This window comes from Vollenhovia emeryi, unplaced genomic scaffold (genome assembly GCF_000949405.1).
Source record: "Vollenhovia emeryi isolate VEMERY1.0 unplaced genomic scaffold, V.emery_V1.0 DF939127.1, whole genome shotgun sequence".
NCBI classification, from domain to species: Eukaryota; Metazoa; Arthropoda; class Insecta; order Hymenoptera; family Formicidae; genus Vollenhovia; species Vollenhovia emeryi.
The window spans coordinates 3,484,986-3,503,454 of record NW_011967239.1 but is presented as its reverse complement, the minus strand read 5'-3'; the positions used below and the strand labels follow the sequence as shown (position 1 = coordinate 3,503,454).

Below are 18,469 nucleotides of genomic sequence, written 5' to 3'. Positions count from 1 at the left end.
TACCCAGGCCCAGATGTAATAAGCCAAATGGTCCGAGATCACTCTCTTATGTTATATAGAATAAAATCAACATTTCATTCTGTAAATTTTAACAGATAAATCTTGTTACTAATAATATAGAACATATGTATTGTGTAAGATTACAAAATAAGTACACATTGTGTTGTTTTAACATTTCTTTTCAGTTACTTTAATAATTTTACATTTAAGGTCAATTAACATAAGAGCAATCTGTTAAATTAACACATGAATGTGTTAACCATTTAACACAAAAATTTTAACGGGCATTTCTTTTAACAAGAAAACACAAATTTTCCAACTGTGCGCATTTGTTACGTCAATACCTTATTGAATTAATTAGATGGAAGTGTTGATAGAAAAAGGAGAGGGAATAAATGAGATTTATTCTCCCGCGGGCGTGGCCGTACTTTACCCACCTTATGTCACATCCGGTTTATTGCGTATTCATCGATAACAGAGAAATACGCGTGACGAACGTATTCATAGTAGACTGTAAGAAACGGCAATTATAACCGTCCAGGTGAGACGATCCGACGATGAGATACATTTACGTGATAGCCATGCGCGGCGTTCTCCCGCGATGTATTTACATAAGTACTGCTAGGAGCTACCGCGGATCTATACCGCGGCAAATTGCACGCGACGAACGGTCGGGGAGTGAAATATCCGGGTATCTTTTGCTATCGACGTTTACGGTTTTATTTGATCCGCTGCATTACCGCGTCTAACGTAGAAATAATTAACTCGAGCGGCGAGCGATGAATTTCATGCTTTTACGTCGACGAGACGGAAAGTGACACGCTGCCCAACAGTCATTCGGTAATGATTGAAAGAGCAGCGGATCGCGCGGTTAGAAAGCGTAAGTATCACCGCCAAATTAATTCCAGCTCAAGTACAAGAGGCGGGTGTACAAGATGCTGCATTTGGATGAGAAACAGCTCAAGGCTATGCACACCAGGACGAATTTGCGAAGGTTATTGGATTATGTGCAGAGCAGTCAGGTCGAGAAGATCGCCAAGATGTGCAGCAAGGGGCTGGATCCCAATTTCCATTGTCAAGAAACAGGAGGTAATTCGCGCGCGCAATTGCGGGAAAATTTACTAAGTGACTCGCGAGTGACGGAGCGTGATTTCCATCGGCTCCGTCGCAACGCGAGACACGCGAATATTCGTCGTGAAATAGTTATATGCAATCGCATTTTACCGCGTTGTCATTTTAGCAATTTCGCCGTTGCAATATTTACATTCTATCGTTGCGCACAATATCACAAAATTACACGGGAGATGGATAATATTTTCCACGTTTCCGCGCGAAAAATATCGCGGGGTCGTTGAAGCAGTCGCGAAAAATCTCGGATCGTTTCTTTCATTTCAGAGACGCCGTTGACTTTAGCAACGACTTTGAAAAAGCCGTCTAAGGTAATAATTGCACTGGTCAATGGCGGCGCTCTACTGGACTATCGAACGAAGGAGGGTTTAACGGCGATGCACCGCGCCGTTGAGCGGAACAGTTTGGAGGCGGTAAAGACGCTTCTGGAGCTGGGTGCTAGTCCGAATTACAAGGATACCAAGGGCTTGACGCCGCTCTATTACAGCGTCATTTACAAGACCGATCCGATGCTCTGCGAGACGTTGCTTCACGATCACGCGACGATAGGAGCTCAGGATCTCCAGGGCTGGCAGGAAGTTCATCAGGTTTCGCTCATTTCTTTCCGTACTCTTTTTCATCGGGTAGCAGAGTTTTATAAAATGATTGAAAGATCAGCGGAATATAGGAAGAGCCACGTGTGTTTCTTGCGAATATTCTCTCTGAATGAACTAACCTTGACAAGATCCGATAACCATTTTTTTAATCGCACTTATCGCTCTATCGCGTTATTAAAATTTCAAGATGAAACACCTTTTGATAACTTTTTAATAATAATTGTATTAGAAATATTATCGTTTGATTACTGGAGACCTTCGCAAAGCGAGACTTTGTCCATTGCGTTTCATTCATAAACTGTCGCGTGAGGGGAAAAATACTGGAATTAGAGCGCGCCGGTTACGAGCCGGCGAAGAATGCGGCCTGAACGCCATTGAACGATTTCCGTCTAATGCGCGTCTTACTCCGCCGTATGCCCGCAGGCATGTCGCAACAATCTGGTGCAGCATCTGGACCACCTGCTTTTCTACGGCGCTGACATGAACGCGCGCAACGCGTCCGGTAACACGCCGTTGCACGTGTGCGCGGTGAATAACACGGACGCCTCGTGCATACGCCAGCTACTCTTCAGGGGCGCGCAGAAGGACGCGCTCAACTACGCGAACCAAACGCCGTACCAGGTCGCGGTGATCGCGGGCAACATGGAGCTCGCCGAGGTCATCAAGAACTATCAGTCGGAGGAAGTCGGTGAGTTACGAGCGTCGCACCCGAGTGTCAAAAAATCGAGCCCTCCCGCGACGAGGAGGGGACGCGAGGAACGCGGGGGCGCGAATACCCGGGCGCAGGAAACCCGCTCGGAGAGGTCGTGGCATGACGCTGCAGGAATGAACGACAGACGTTGACGATCTTCTGCCTCTCCGCCTCCCGCCCCGTCCCCGTCCTACGGTCCTTTCGCGTTCCTGGGCTCCCCCCCCTTCTCTCTCTCTCTCTTTGTCTCTTCCTCTCCAATATCGTTCCGTCGTTCTCGCGGCGGCTCGGTCGCTCGCGCAATGATGATAACGCCGAACGGGTGATCGTCCTTCCGGGATCAGGAATGGGACGAACGGACTTGGAAGACGGATAACCGTAATCTCGTTACTCGACAAGATTTTTCCATATTCAATAACCACACCCGCGAAAACTATCGGCGCGCCCTGTCAGATTCCAATCCCCCGGTCTTGACGCCGCGCGTACCACTCGTCAGATAAGTTAAAGCTCAGCGCCGAGCATCGAGATTCCGGCGGCGAGCGCGATGGGTTTTCGGGAGCTCTTTTGATCCGGTATCATTTTCGATATAATCTCCGGGCGATCGGCCATTACGATAAATTGAAATAAATACTCGTCGGAACCTTGGAAATAGCGGCTAGTTATCGCGCTATCGCCGCGATCGTCGCGTACTTCGGAATCGATATCTACAATATCTACGATTTGTTTGTTGAATCGAAATCGCGTATGGCGACCGCGACCGCGCGACACGATAAGGTTGACGAGTGTTATCTGATAAGAAACGAGATCGTGGCGTATAAACCACGTATGCTTTCATTTCGCATGATTATAGTCGAGCATGGCATGAGCATGTGCACGCTGCTTTTTCCGTAATACAGAGGTAGGCATCGGTAGGTAGTTTCTCTCGAATCGTAGTTACTTAGAGGGTGCTTCTGGAATTGTGTGTGTGTGTACATTATATACGCGCGAGGCGCGCTGTGAGCGTGGACGTGTGTCGATGTACCTTTATCTACCTGTGTCTGTGCTGTGTGACGAGTAACGTAAAGATTTACAATCGTTTGTCATGGGATTTTTGGTGGTGATGGTCGTGTATGACGTCGAGTACATTTGTGATACCGCGGAAAAGTAACGACACTACCTCTTGATAGATTTGCTTTCCAGTAACTAATGGTACTGTATTTTTGATTCACTGTCGAATGGATCAGTGCTGCCGGATCGAAGAGAGTCGCGTGCTCCACAATCGGCCGGTCCCTTTCAAATAAATTATGCCCTTTATACTTTGTAACGTCTGCCGTTAAAGCAAGACTTGGCGAACGTATAAATTCCGGATTACATGTTGCATTTTAAACGCCATTTTTATATATCGTTACATTTGTTTCTCGCTTACGTTATAGATTTGACGAGATTTTTCTTTAGAAACTCCAGCAGGAGAACTTTTCGCCTTCGCCGGATTACATGTATATATATTTTTCCTGGCAGCACTGAATTTGCAAGAATGTCTTGACTAGTAATGTTTGGTAGTTCGAGATACGTTGTGAATCGACGTGGTCCCCGCGGGTCGTCGGAGCCTCCGCGGCCTGGAGGGAACCTGAAGAAGCGCATTCCGACGACTCCGCGACGGCGACGCCGATCGTCTGTGCACATGACGTATTCCGACGAAACTTACCCGTAATCTCGAGCACATTGTATCGCACAAAACGGATACAACAGAACGGGGATGGAGTCGTTATCCTTGCGTGTGCTTTCTACCGCTTTTCCATCTGTACAGGACGTCCCAGAATCGACGGAAGGTCGGACGCGTTGGCGTTGTTTCTGCTCAAGTTCCTGTCAGACACATTTCGTTGCTTAAGCCTTGAATTGAGATTCTGTTAAAATAAATTCCACTTTGACTTGACTTACTAAAGACATCATAGTAATGTATCTTCGTCTTGAAACTGTGAGTTGAACGGAAGAGCTCATCAGTTTAGCTTACACTTGGAAAATTATTAACGTCTAGGCGTATCTGCGGACAATCGCGAGCCTCGCAAGAAAGAGCGCCGTTCGCTTGTCTCTCGTCGGTTCTGAGACGCCCTGTACGTGCCGGTACTAAAACGACGAGTGCAATATCTGGTTGTCCGGGGGGTTACCCGGGGAGAGCCAATAACCATCATCGTCGCCATCACGAAATAACATTGTGCGTGCGCGCGTGTGTGCGTGCGTGCGTGCTTGTGTGTGCGACACGGCGACCGCTTGTAAGATCGCTTTGCAAAAATCCCGCACGACGATCTTCCCGTGCCGGGACACCGGAAGATCGTCGGCGGAGAACCGGGGCCCCTGCGCCCCGAGCCCGAATTGTTCGTTTTAACAAAGATAATGTACGATGTACAAAGCACGCGACCAACACTCGCGCGTCGATTAAATGCAGATAATGACGACGCATAAATGCCGTCGCCGATACTTGACGCGCGCGTCGATTAAGTGATTTGTTCGATATCTGTTTCGGCCACGAAACACCGTCTTCGTCGTGTACCACGCCGGCTTTTTACACACGTGTAATTTATTCTTTTAACCCTAGACAGTAAGAAAGCGGTACCTAACGCTCTGTTATGATTTCGAGTGATTTTCAAGTGACGCGACGTTTCATTCGAACGATCGAGTTATTTACTTAAATTTGATAAATGCAGAAATTGTGATGTATCAAGTACATTTAATCGGAATGAAAAGGAGTTTTATACACTGTTTAGGGTTTCCTAGCCCGCGTTCTTTCTGGACGATCGTAATTCAAGTACTATTAATCGACATGATTTAGAGATTTCGACCCTGAAGACTCGCGTCAACGCTCGTCTAAGAAGTACATGGAGGCGCGCCTACTCTCTTTGTAAGGCTAAGTAATCCTTTCTTTACTTACCCTTGCAACCCTTGCGATTTTCAGTACCGTTTAAAGGGCCGCCACGCTACAACCCGAAACGACGATCGGTGGCCTTCAGTGGCACCTCCTCGATGATGACGACGAGCTGTTCGGCGAGCAATCTGGGCACCCTGACCAGGATACCGTCCAGCGAACAGCACGCGGTGGCGTCTAACGCCGGTACCGCTGGTACCCTTACCAGAACCATCTCGGTGGAACAGTACTCGAGCATCACGCGGGTACCTTCCGCCGAGCAGTACGCTAGCACCGCAGCGGCGGTGGCGGTGAGCCTGAACCGAGTACCGTCCACGGAACAATCGTATCCACCGCCCCCGTCGTCCGGCGTGCTCGTCCGGGTCGCGTCCGAGGAGAAATACGCGCCGGCCGGTGCTGTGGTGAGCAGAGCCTCGGCCGGCGAGCGATACGACGCGAGCAGCCTGAGCAGAGTACCGTCCTCCGAGCAGTATCCGGCCGCCGCGGTAGGCCTGACCAGAGTACCGTCCACGGAACAATATCCCTCCACCGGTCAGACGACCGAGTCGAGCCACCACGGAAGCCTCGGCAGAGTACCGTCCGTAGAGTCGAGCAGAAACGATTTACCGAGATTACCGTCCGAACAGAACGGCCACCGACTGACGTCGGAGTACCAGAGTCCGAATTCCTTGAGAGATCCTAACGTGAGGTAAGCATAGACGAGAAAATCGCGCGCGAGCATCGCCGATATCGCTGGCCACAGGCGCGATAAAGTCGCGCGTGGTTAAGCGCGGTAAAGCGAGAGCAGACACGTGGGAGGGAAGAGAAGACTCTTCTCTCCCGGGGAGACTCATCAGAGTTCGACAAAGATCGCGCGGTCACCGATGCTTCACCCTGACCAGGACCGAACCGCGTGTGACTGACTGGGAGACAAAAAAATATAATTATGTATCGCATCGCCACGCGAACCTTGGTCTTGGTCGGCGCGAAGCGCGATCGATCGCCGGTGTACCCTAAGAGTTGTGTCCGCACCATTTCAAGATTGCCGAGCGCCGCGGAGAATTATTCGAACTTGAGAATGGAGGGCCTGACGAGGCTGCAAGAGCACCGGCTCGAGCTACAGCATCGCCTCGATATGCACAGAACGCAGATGGAGATGCCGCCGTCGCCGTCGCCGAGCAGCAGGAGTTTAGCGCCTTTCAGCTCGGCCAGCTCGAGCTTGTCCGAAGGCAGCAATCAGCCGTCCGGCGAAGACTCGGCCAGCATCGTCACAGGTACACTATTCTTTTCTCATTCTATCCCCCTCAACCCACCCTCTGCGCCCGCCCTACGATGGCGAGGGGACCAGAACCAACAAGTCTCTGCTCCTCGATGACCCACAAAACTCAACTGCGGAAACATCGTGTAGCTACCCCGGAGATCCCACGAGAGAGCCAACTGCCAAAGATATATGAGGAAGCGGACGGTCGTTTCTTTTGCCGAGCATATCGCGCGTAAAATGACGGACCATCGTCACGTTGTATGATACCATCACCACCAAAAACCGGCGGCGGTGCGCGAAGGTGGTCCAACTATACGATACGAGAGAGTTTGATCGGAACATCCCACATGGCTTTGATGGTTCGTGCATGTTTCCGTTTTTGGTGTCCCCGAGGATATTAGAGATCCCGAGTCGATGGCTCCTTCTTGCCAAACTATAGCGAGCGAGTTGGGCGAGGTCTCGCTCGTCGAGAGACACGTTGCGCTTATTTTCATTAGCGGCCCGCCTTTTAGGATGCGACGAATGCGACGCGACTGGCGATTTCTAGAGCTCTTTGCCATCGTAGAACACACTCTCTATAGGCGAATCGAATTGAGTTAATTTTTCTGAGGTCGAGTGCGCTCAACTTTTCATTTAGCGTTAAGAGTTAGCCGTTTTTTTCCTTTTCTCTCTCTCTCTCTCTCTCTTTCTCTGTTTCTTTCTCTGTCTCTCTTAAGGATTTCGATTTCTTGCATGGCGTTTATCGCTCGGTAAGGCGATGCGGGGCGAACACGAGGCATCACGCTGAGTATATCCGACCGTTGTCGATTTCTAGACAAGAGCCTCGGCGACACGGCGTCCGATGTGATCAGCGACAGTTCCGGGGTGGGAACCTCGCAGTCCGACACAACCAATTCATTATCCATTCCCGGCACGACGGTGGTCTGCGTGGAGAACTACAACAGTGGGATTACCAGCCATCTGACTATCAATCAAGGAGACATCCTTGAAGGTACACCACCAGGCAAATCCAGCAAAACGTACTCCTCTCTTTCTCTCTCTCGTCTAGTTGTCAGCTCCGTTGACTTTGCAGTCGACGGCGACGTAACTCGTTGCTCGCTCGATGTCCCGTGACTTTTCGTGTTCCCCAATGATTGACACCATCATTAACACTGCGTTCCGTAATTTTGGATGACAGCCGTCTCACTCTATCTTGATTTCTGTTTTGTAGGTAACGCCCAGAAATATTTTTTTGATAGCAAGCGTGTTTTTGTTTCTTTATTTTTAACAGTCACCGGTGCCACCGACTGCGGCCTCCTGGAAGGGGTTTTGCGCGGACAGGGTACCGGCCTGTTCCCCGCGCATTGCGTCCAGGAAGTCCGGCTGCGCCACACGAATATACCTCTGGGCCCGCAACCCGCCAGAGATGAACGAAATCGAGTTCTGGGCCGCAGAGAGTCGCAGCACAAGTACTTTGCCACCGCACCTAGATTAAAGAAGCCGTGAGTCCCACGCTCTGCTACTATTTAAATCGCCCTTGAATTGTATTTAACGAAAGATGCAATAATAATTTGGAACTCTCAGTGTCACGGCGGAGCCTCGCACAGTTGTTCTTCATCGTTCGAGGAAAGGTTTCGGCTTCGTGTTGCGCGGTGCCAAAGCCACCTCGCCACTAATGGAACTCACACCGTCCGCCAAATATCCGGCGTTGCAATATCTGGACGATGTCGATCAAGGAGGCGTGGCCGATCTAGCGGGTCTCCGAAAAGGAGACTTTCTCATTCAAGTAAGCTTACGGATATAGGTATTAAGTTATTTTTATTACAAAAAGTGGATCATTGTGGAATTTCGTGGAAGTAGTTTTTATATTCGTCGAATTGGATTGCATTTTTCTCTTGCGAACGTTTCAGATCAACGGCGAGGACGTAACAACGGCCTCCCACGAACACGTGGTCGATCTGATAAGGAAATCGGGAGAGTTGGTGCGAATGACCGTGGTCTCGCCGGTGATCAGCCTCCCGAATTCCCAATCAGCGGCCGCGTTGCCAACTAGTCAACCGATCCAGAGACAATACGCCACCTTGCCGCGCAAGGGTAACAACAACGTAGTGATCGGCGGCACGCTCGGCAGGTCTCCAGCTCCTGTGCCGCCGCGAAGAGATCCAAAGACCACGCTAAGCGTGGGACGTGCGAGAGCGCGGTCGATGGTTGCGGGATTAGGTAATAGATTAGAAATCAGTCTTGCGATGTACGATGGACGCAGTGAAACATTCATGCCGTGTGTGTTTGTCATGACTCTCGCAGAAGGAGGCGGCGAGAGGGACGATCGCGACGAAATCGCGTCGACCGACGCCAAGTCGAGTAGTGCGGAATCGATTCACATGCCGCAGCAGCCATCGATCGGATCGAACACTGGCCAAAACACACCGGTGCAACCGAGAACAGCCAGCATCCGATCGCGTCCGACCTCCAGCAGAATCACCGCCGCAGAACTCGAGGTAACTATCTCTCATCCGCTTGCGGCACGCGCGCCGGACTTGCTCGATCTCTCTCTCTCTCTCTTTCGCTCGATCACAGAGTCTATCCGTGGCGCTCGTTGTCCTCGAATTGAATGGCATTGTATGCACGAGACGAGACCGAGGCTTCAGCTTCGTCCTTTAATTTCTCTTCCAGGAACTATTTCAGCGACAGCAGGGTAGCGCCGCCGGTCAGTACAGCTCGTCCATGATGAGTTCGTCTCACTTTCAGACTACTGGTCAATCCACCAAGTCGCATCCGTCGTCGCCCGCCAAGACCGGCAGGGTGTACGCGAGCGTGGCAGAGATGAAGCGCAAGGGCAAAGTAAGGATGACCTGCCACTCAGTTACAAGCTCGCACTCGCCCTCTCGTTCGCGTTTCTCTTTTTAATATTCACCCTATAGTTGACAATAAGTCCCTCGATGAAAACTGCCCTAGATAATGGCAATTAACTTGTTTGTTTGTTTGTCCACCTCATCCACTAGTAGTTTGATCGAACTCTCTGACACCCCTATAGACAACTACTTTTGATCATCCCTTAGTTTCTAATAGACAATATTGCATATCTTTTTTTTTCTACTTCCTCGTATCATACCCATCGATAGTAGACCCACTGATACAATATTCGACTCGACGATTAAGGGATACCCCGTAAGAAAAGTCTACCAGCGTCGAAAGCGTCGTCCGGCGTTCGGTGAACGCTCTCCCCTCTGGGCAATGGTAATGGTGGTTGTTTTCTTTCGCATGTGTGTTATAGTTTGCGCGCAAACCGGTGCGAGCGCACAGCAAGGGACGGTCCTGGTGCGGGCGAGACGACGAGGACTACTACTTATATTACTGATCGAAAATACTTTGTTTCTAGCTCGTCCGTGGCTTGCATGATTTCAGGTGACTAAGCCATTTGCTAAATGAAAAGAAATCTGACGTCCGCGAGGGCGTTAGCTACCACCTACAGCTTCGTGTTCACGCCTCAAGTATGATTAACCAATTGCCGCATTTGCATTTAACCAAGTCTAGCAATTTTCCTCAATTCCTTAAGTCGCTCTTCAGGATTGATTCTATAAGCATGGAAGGCTAACGATACGTAACTGTCCACGTTCTCCGCAGTCTTCGACAGCATTAACACTTAAATGACATTTCGCTGAGCCAGTAATGGTAGTTGGTCACGGTAGCTTGGAGTTCACGCTTAGCAGGAATACGCTTCATCCCCGTACCACGATGTATCCAATGTCCTTTTGCCGTTTGTCTCACTCGATCCTTCGCCCCATCACCAAGTTTTAAATCGCAATTCTGTAAATTCTTCACGCTCCGAGTTTTTCAAAATTAGCAAGGCGTCGACGCCGACGTTCGCGAGTCGCAGTCTGTACAAGCCTCCTGTTCTTACATTTACAGTCACAATCGAGAGTACGCTTCATCGGTGGCTCGAGCGGCGGTTCCGATCTTCACAGGGATTTCCACAGCACGCCGGATCTCAACGTGCAAGCGCAGTCGTCATTCCTTCTGGCGCCCAAGTGCCATAGAAGCCAGGAAGACATAAACGCCCTAAACGGTAGAAATGGGCTTCCACCACCGAATCATCCACCGCCGCCCCCACCGGTCGGACAAGTCGTCAAGGTGAATGTCGGCGCCAACGTGCCGGACGTCGTCACGCCAGCTTCGGTCTACGATAATATGGCGCATATTCAGCAAGTCAAAGGTAATAATCATTTTTTAACAACTTAATTTAGAAATTTCCTTTACTATATTAAAATCACTTGTCATAAGCTGCGATCGGAAGAAATATATATTCAATTAAGCATAGTTTCATCCTTGAAATATTTTGTTGCACCATGAAAAATATTATAATTTTTATTAAACCGCAGAACTGGCAGCAGCCGCAGTCGACGGAAACTACGGGGTGATGTCGAGCTTCCGGCCGTCGAACAGCGCGAAGCTGTACGCCTCGCCGGAAGACATGAAGACCGTTGGATATCGCTCGCGTAGTCTACCGGCTAATCGTCCGCATCTGAGAAAGTCTCACAGTCTACGCAGCACGCCGAGCAGCACGACATTCAAGTCGTCCGGCAGTCAGCAGGCGCTGAATACCAGCGTCAACATGAACAGTAACGGAAACGGTAACAATTCGAACAACAATCAGTACGCGCAACCGCTCAAGACTACCAGGAGTCACAGTACGGCCGGTATTCGCGAGCGAAAGAAGAAGACTGTTGTGAGCAGCAGCTCGTCCGTCACGAACCTCTCGTCGATCGTGTCCAGCGCGAATGGAGCGCCCACTCAGCCCACCTCGGCACCGCCGATCCCCGAGCCAGATTACAGTCTGTCGGAATCGGAGAACGACGAGGGCGAGGACGAGACGGACGAAGACGGCGAGTCGGAGATCGCGAAGGAGTTGGAGAAGGCGGCGGCGCGGGAGAAGCTGGAGGCAACGCGGGAGACATCCGGCAACTCCAATACATCTGGCTCGAGTTCGTCGGGCAGCGGTTCGCTGCCGCACTCGTTCAGCGTCGAGGAGATTCAAAAAGTGCGCACGCAATTAAAGTCGTCGAAAAGCCATCCGAACGACTTTCTCCTGCAGCAAACGCAACAGTCGCTCGTCGAGGACGGCGACAACAGCTCGAGCGGCGTCAGTTCGGATCAGGATGTGCCGGTGGGACCACCGATGGGCTTCGACGACACCGCTGTGCGGAATCTAGCCAATCAGGAAAGCAACCAGCACTCGACGCCGGGAGGCGTGGCTCTGCTGACCGGCGCCACTCCGATTGAGAGCAATCAGACCAAACGACCGGGCTACGGCGGCAGCGGTTTGCTGACCAGGCACGCAGTCAGCCTGGCGCAGCTGCCGCCGCCGATCGAAGCCGATGCCGAAGAGCAGAATAGCGACTTGTTCGTACCGCCACCGCCGGAGTTCAATGCCGGACCATCTGCCGGCGGCCAAGACCAGGAAGTGATGGTGTTCGCGCCGCCGCCGCAGTTCTGCGATAACAAGCAGCAAACGCAACAGCAGCAGCAGCAGCAAACCGCGGCGCAGAATCGCGTCAAAATAATCGGCGCGATCCCCAAGGTAGCTGGGAATCAGGTGAAGGCGTCAGGCGGTCGATTGCCGTAAAGAGAAAACTACGAACCGCGAATGATTTTTTGTTTTCGTGTATTACTTCCCGACGAGGCGAACAGAAAGAGAATTTTTAACTCATACATCGCGATTTCGAAGTCAATATATTTAGAGGCTCTCCGCCTTTTCGGTAGTGATCACCGCGCGACGAGCGCACCTAAATTTAGACTATATGACGATCCGGTAAGAAAGGATCGACCGATCCGCGCGAGCGTATATAAAGCGCGGTCGCTTGGACGACTTTTTTCCAAGAGTAAATCGTATTCTAATCGAGCGTCGTAGCAATTATACCGAGGAGATAGTCGAGCGCGTTTTTACCAAGTAAGTTTACGAGTGTGAGCGTACGTCCGATTGCACCACAATAGATGATTGGTTTGTCGCGCACGAGCGCATGGTCGTTCATAAGTTTGTCCATCGCCACCCTGTCCGTGAGTGAGCCGACAGATCCGCAAACCGATTCGCTGCGTCGTAAAAGAGAAGCGGCCTAAGGGCACGGAGAAACGAATATAACGCATTCCGGCGGAAGAGGACGAACAACCGAGGGGGAGATAGGAAGGATGGAAAATGCATTTGATGCGTGTACGCGTGCATGAGTTGTAACGCGTGAATGTGCGATGCATATCGGTTTGTTTTTTCATGTTTCTATCGAACTACGAGGTGTGTTTTAATACTTTTACACGACACTCTTCGCTCCGAGAATACAGAACTGTCGCGAGGGCAGTTCTTTCGCAAGTCGCTTCTAAACCAATTTTAAGCAAAAGCATTACAAGCAGTCTCGCTCACTCTCGATCCCCCCTTGCCGGCGAAGCATCGACGGCGGTGATTTCAGTGACGATGACGCGAAAATCACGTAACTGATTAGTTGTTAAATGTCGAACAGCGCGGTTTTTTTTTTTAGTTTCTCTCGTGTCTAGACACTGCTCAAACGCCTAATCACAAAGCTCTACTCGCGAAGTCATTAGAGATTCTTCCTAGTTTGTAATTGCAAATATTATTAATATTAGTATTATGATTTTATTATTATATTAATATTATTGTTAGAGCATTGTTATTATAATTATATGGCGACTATTACGCTCCACTGACGAGCCCCTCGAGAAAGCGTAGTCGCGTTTACAAAAGAATGTGTAGCACTATACTTCGTTATAATGCACTCATTACTCCAGCCTGTATAAAGTAAATCGTACTCCTTCCATCCGCGTGAAAAAGCTTCCTTGAGCCGGAAAACTTTTGTTTTTGTGTCCATGCATCACTGTTGAATAAATCAAAGTCGTGCAAACGAGAAATCTCTCGCAAGCACGAAATTGATGGAGCTGAACCAATGATCGGATTCTCGAGCTCTTCGCACAAGCGCGGTTCAATATCTTCTTGCAAATTTATTGCGAGTATGTACATATATATATATACACACACACACTAAACCTTCCTGATTATCGTTTCTACGCCTTCACGAATGCTGGACAAAAACAAAAATCGGATTTTGTGTAGCACAAGTGCGAGCGCGCGTGAGTCGCTGTGTGGTTTTTGAGACGTATAATGGGAGAGGCCGAGTCAACGTATGTCGTACGTTTTTTAAATGTTCCTTCGATATATTTCATTGTCGTCGTTTTTTGATATAAGCACCAAGATCCGACACAGCGTAAATACCAAGTATATGAACATTCTTTTGCGTGTGTGAACACAAATAATAGTCTGCGCGAGATATTCGGATGTCTGGATATTGTTCTCGGAGATACGCGTTTTGTATGAAAATTATTAAAATTACAAAAGTCTCATTTACGAGAAAGATTCCAGAAGATTAAAAAAATTATAAGAACAACTGTAATACACGTGGCGCATTATCTATTTTATCTTCCGGTTTTGCGCGACAATGATTTTTTTCGACATTTTATATAATTTACTAAAACAATTTCCTAATTATATAATCTAATTTTAATACCGCAAAATAATATTCATCCGTGAATGAAAGACAAGACGTTAGTATCAACAAGTATCGTAAGATATTTGTATATTTCAATGAAACACACACATCCAACGACGTTCACGAGATGTTACACGCTGTGCGGGATCATTCCATAAACTCTCGCAGTTCAGCGAAAAGCAATATACGACACGCGTGCATCACGACGGCTCCGTACGAGAGCAGCAAACGGAGAGATCAGCTGAGAGACGAGGCTTTATTTTTCTTTGCCGTGCACGTGGCGCGCGCGCGGCCACGTGGCGTCCCGTGCGGAACACGTGCACGACATTAGTTGCGCGCACCAGCGGATGTGCTAAGCGCACGGTTTGCGGCCGAGATTATATATATATATATATACATATAATTACGACATTCCTGCCAAAAGTAATGTAATAGTCTTATATATCAAAATTAACGCGCGCGCGCAAGAGAGAGAGAAAGAAAGAGAGAGTTAATGTTGCGTAACACGACGACGCGTAAGAGGACACACTTTGTAATCTAGTTGTTTCCTCTACATCCTCGTTCCCTTCGTTTCTCCTCCGCATCGCTACGCACGATCGATAGAGGATCCCCCGGAAACACGTGCGACGAACGTGTCACCCTGGACGAGGGGGATCCGAGGATCGCCGCTGTGCGCGCACGCGGATCTGACTTCCTTGTTAAAACCTACCAGTAAAGTATTTATACATGTATAGTATATGTATATATATACACGACGCGCAACACGAGGACTGTTCCCTGCGTGTGACGAGGATTAATCGGCCGCGAAGAAAATCCCGGGAGAAACGCGATGTCTCGCGGACGTCGCGGGAATACCGTTAAAATCACCGGTTCGCGTCCCGCGGTCTTGACGCGAGGGGGAGGAAATAAAATCTGCCGCAACATGAAACTCTTCGCGATTTTTAACGGTTTCGTCGGATTAGTTAATTCCCTCTGGACCCTTTCACGCGCGATCGGGATTCAACGCCCGTTACCGATTTAATTCGTCTCGCAGGGAACGCAGCGTGTGCGATACAGAGTGCATCGGAAAAAAAAAACAATGATTTTATTGTCCGCGAAAAGTTTTAATATTCGCTAAGTAATAAAATCAGAATGGAGATAGCCGACGCATCGGTTTCGTGTCATTCGGCTCTCTCGACGATACTTGAAATGTTTGCTACATTCGATGATTTAGCTCCTCGAAGTTTTCGGCGAGGAAGGAGATCAGACGCAAATTTCCTGGAGGAAACGAAGGGATACATTCGTACGTGCACTTCTCGAGACACTCTGTATACCACGCACCGATGTGAGAACGGCAAGTGCCAAGGAGAGCCATCGAGAGCCGTAGCTCGATAATCGTACTGCGACCGACTGAATTTTTGGACCCACTTTTTATTATCGTCTAGCATTCCTACGTTTAATCTCGCTCCTCTGCTCACCCTCTTCCTCTTGTCCTCCATCATTCTTCATACTTCAGTTATCACTATCATTAATATTATTATCAAGCAATTACTATTAGTATTTTGTATTATAGGTATTGTATTGTAAATTGCAAAGTACGTGCAATGTTTCGACGATGAATAATAATCAACCATGTTCAACTAATCCGTTGGAGGCTTTATTTTTAGCTGTATAAAGAATTTCGCTAACTCTGGTAATCTGATTGCGCCAATGCCTACCAGAATGCCACTGAAATATCGGGCACCGGGCATCGTCGAGTGACTATCGCAGAGTCGGGATTAGGGTGTGGCGAACGGAGGCACTTGCCTCGCATAAGAGATTTGTAGGGGCGCAAAAATGACAATTGTTCTAATAAAATTTGTTTAAAACTTCGGCGATTATTGAGGTTTATCAATCGCGGAAATTCTTCTTCTTTGGTCTCGGGCGCCAAAACGTCCAGTCCCAGTTCTGGACTATCGCAACAATCAACATATCAATAATGCGATGTATTTCGTGATAAATTAAAGCACATTATTCATGCCATTTCAAGTTGCAATCCTGTAATATAGGATTTGTCTCAAAGTTCGAGTTACAAGAAACTTTTCGGCTCGTAATGTTAAGGCGATAATTAAATGGCGAACTAAAAATTCAATGATTCGGAATGGGAGGATAATTTGATGTGTCTGAAGATTAGGAATTTGCCGTCGTTTTCGGGATGAGAAGGGATATTGAAGTGAAGAGACAACGAGAATACGATATCGCAACCGTGAAATTATTATTATTCTCTTACAATATCTATCTCTTTAATGTTCTGTTCTTGAGCTATAAACCGTCATTCGTGTTTGTACATGAAAGTATCCAAAAAAGACAAAGCACTGCTCGGATATTTCTCTCTTATTCGTCTCTCATTTGCTCGGACTTCGGGAAAAGCTCCCTTCGCCTCTCTACTCTAGCTACTCCGAATTTTCCCCCTTTTTTTTGTTCCCCCTCGTAGAACGACTATGTGGATTAATGAACACCGGCGGTGCTTTCAACGATCGGTCGATCCACACAATGAACGTAATTTGTCTTTTCCTTTATTATTATTTGGCAGTGCGAAACAACCGTGCTCTTTCACTTCCTCCTCGCTACGCAGTTTGAGTCTTGTCGAGTCTTTGTCGGATATGAGAAACGCTACATCGACCTCGGCGCAGCGGCGAGAAATCGTGAGATCGTTCGGGCCCAAAATTCGGTCCCGTGTATTTCCAGTGGTTGGATCTCGCGCGCTCGATCCTCGCCGCTCCGTCCATAGCGCGAGAAATATCGTTTTTCCTTTTCCCTTTTAAGAATCTACAGGGCTCGCGAGACAACGGAGCTGAATTGTAAGTAGGTGGGCTCACCAGTTTTCATCGTCCCGCGCGTATATATACTTCGAGTTTCTTTCTACACGCTATAAACCATATTAGTTTAAACTATGCAATATATTTCCCTACTTTTATACAAGTACAAGCACTTCTCTAATCGAAGCAATCTCGCAGGGCCGCGATCAGACCATTAATCGTTAAAGGGTTCAGCAAGCACAGTGAGGATGTTCATCTCGAAATAACATATTTTATCACACACTATTTATAAAAAGAAAAACATAATAAAATCGATCGAATAATAAAATTGACGCGGTGATTTACAGGAGTCTTTGGAACCGAGGAAGAAACGCGCGCCTGTAATACTGATTGTACGAATGAACGGAATTTCGCTAACTAGAATTTAGGCGGCCCTCGTCGCGATCGCTTGAAACTCTCGTCACGCTTTTACATAGAATTTATAATAAATGCAAACACTATATCTGTAATTAGCTATACTTATATGCACGTATCTCGGGAGGAGGATGGGGGGGCCTTTGTATATTCGCGTCACATTCAATTATTTACAAATTCCGGAGCTGCGGCAAAGAAACCCGGTCGAAAATCATAATGTCTTAATCTCCGTCCCATCGCCGCCCGCGCAAAATAATATCCGCCGCGACCGACTTCTCCCGACCTTCGGTGTGCTGCTGCTTTTCCTTTATACATTTACAAGCCTTGCGACTTCTATCGACACGCTGCTACATTCACGTACAGTGACGATCGGGTTCGACGAAAACTGACAAGCCGCACCCGGAGCCCTCGCACATACGTTTGCAACGCGTGCAACTCTCGCTAGTCCCCTTCTTACGTCAACGCCGTGTGAGATTCTCGAGTTTTGTGTACGTGCGCTCGTAGAAATCCACTCTCTCGGCTCTTCCAGGACACTCCAGAAAATTCCACGCGAAAGTGTCAGTTGCTTTCGTTCCACGCCCAGATAAGTATCCAATCAACGTCCGATGAGTTAACGCAATAGATTTCCGTCCTTCTTTGATTTTTATCTTTGCCAATTTTCCTAATCTTAAAATTTATGCAAGTAACACTCTGAACGCCACCCAAGTCTTTCGCGTGGATTTTTTGCTTGAGAAAAAGAGGTAAAAAATTTGTTCTCTAAAAACAAGAGACACTTTGCGTACTACTAGATAATTAATTCAGTGAAGTCTATAAGTAAGTCGTGATTAAGTAGATAGGGAGAATCTCACAGGTAAATTTTCTTTCGTTTGCGCTTGCTTCTTCTAATTTTTGCAAAAATACGATGCCCACAGAATTCCTGTACCCCTGCATACTCTCGCATACCTTCCCTTTCATTCTTCTTTCTCGCGCCCATTAGTTTTGTGTCCTATATTAATTACAATTAATCACACACATACACATACACACTCTGTCTTTCTCTCACTCACTCTCGCACTCACTCACTCACTCTTTCATTCTCTCACGCATCTTTCAAAAAAAAAAAAGTAAACCTACAGCGTATATATCTATGTGTATATGTGTGTGTATGTGTCTGTGTGTTCCGCAAAGTTGTTTCCAAAAACGCGATAGGAAAAAAAGAACG

The 18,469-nt window shown here is 48.1% G+C and overlaps 1 protein-coding gene across 5 annotated transcripts in view; it reads left to right on the top strand.

Moving 5' to 3' along the window:
* Window positions 1-15,931, top strand: part of LOC105568913 (SH3 and multiple ankyrin repeat domains protein 1) — a 79,658-nt gene extending 63,727 nt beyond the window's left edge. For 3 of the 5 annotated variants that reach the window (XM_012024986.1, XM_012024985.1, XM_012024988.1), the window contains 13 exons: window positions 909-1,089; window positions 1,396-1,715; window positions 2,148-2,412; window positions 5,342-5,999; window positions 6,332-6,564; window positions 7,366-7,542; window positions 7,822-8,032; window positions 8,115-8,316; window positions 8,441-8,750; window positions 8,835-9,028; window positions 9,204-9,371; window positions 10,440-10,743; window positions 10,910-15,931. In XM_012024986.1, coding sequence (XP_011880376.1) covers window positions 909-1,089; window positions 1,396-1,715; window positions 2,148-2,412; window positions 5,342-5,999; window positions 6,332-6,564; window positions 7,366-7,542; window positions 7,822-8,032; window positions 8,115-8,316; window positions 8,441-8,750; window positions 8,835-9,028; window positions 9,204-9,371; window positions 10,440-10,743; window positions 10,910-12,153 — 4,467 coding nt within the window. In that variant the 3' untranslated portion in view covers window positions 12,154-15,931. The remainder of the gene's footprint in view (window positions 1-908; window positions 1,090-1,395; window positions 1,716-2,147; window positions 2,413-5,341; window positions 6,000-6,331; window positions 6,565-7,365; window positions 7,543-7,821; window positions 8,033-8,114; window positions 8,317-8,440; window positions 8,751-8,834; window positions 9,029-9,203; window positions 9,372-10,439; window positions 10,744-10,909) is intronic. The other 2 variants (XM_012024987.1, XM_012024989.1) reach the window with 2 other exon arrangements.
* Window positions 15,932-18,469: the final 2,538 nt, after the last annotated feature.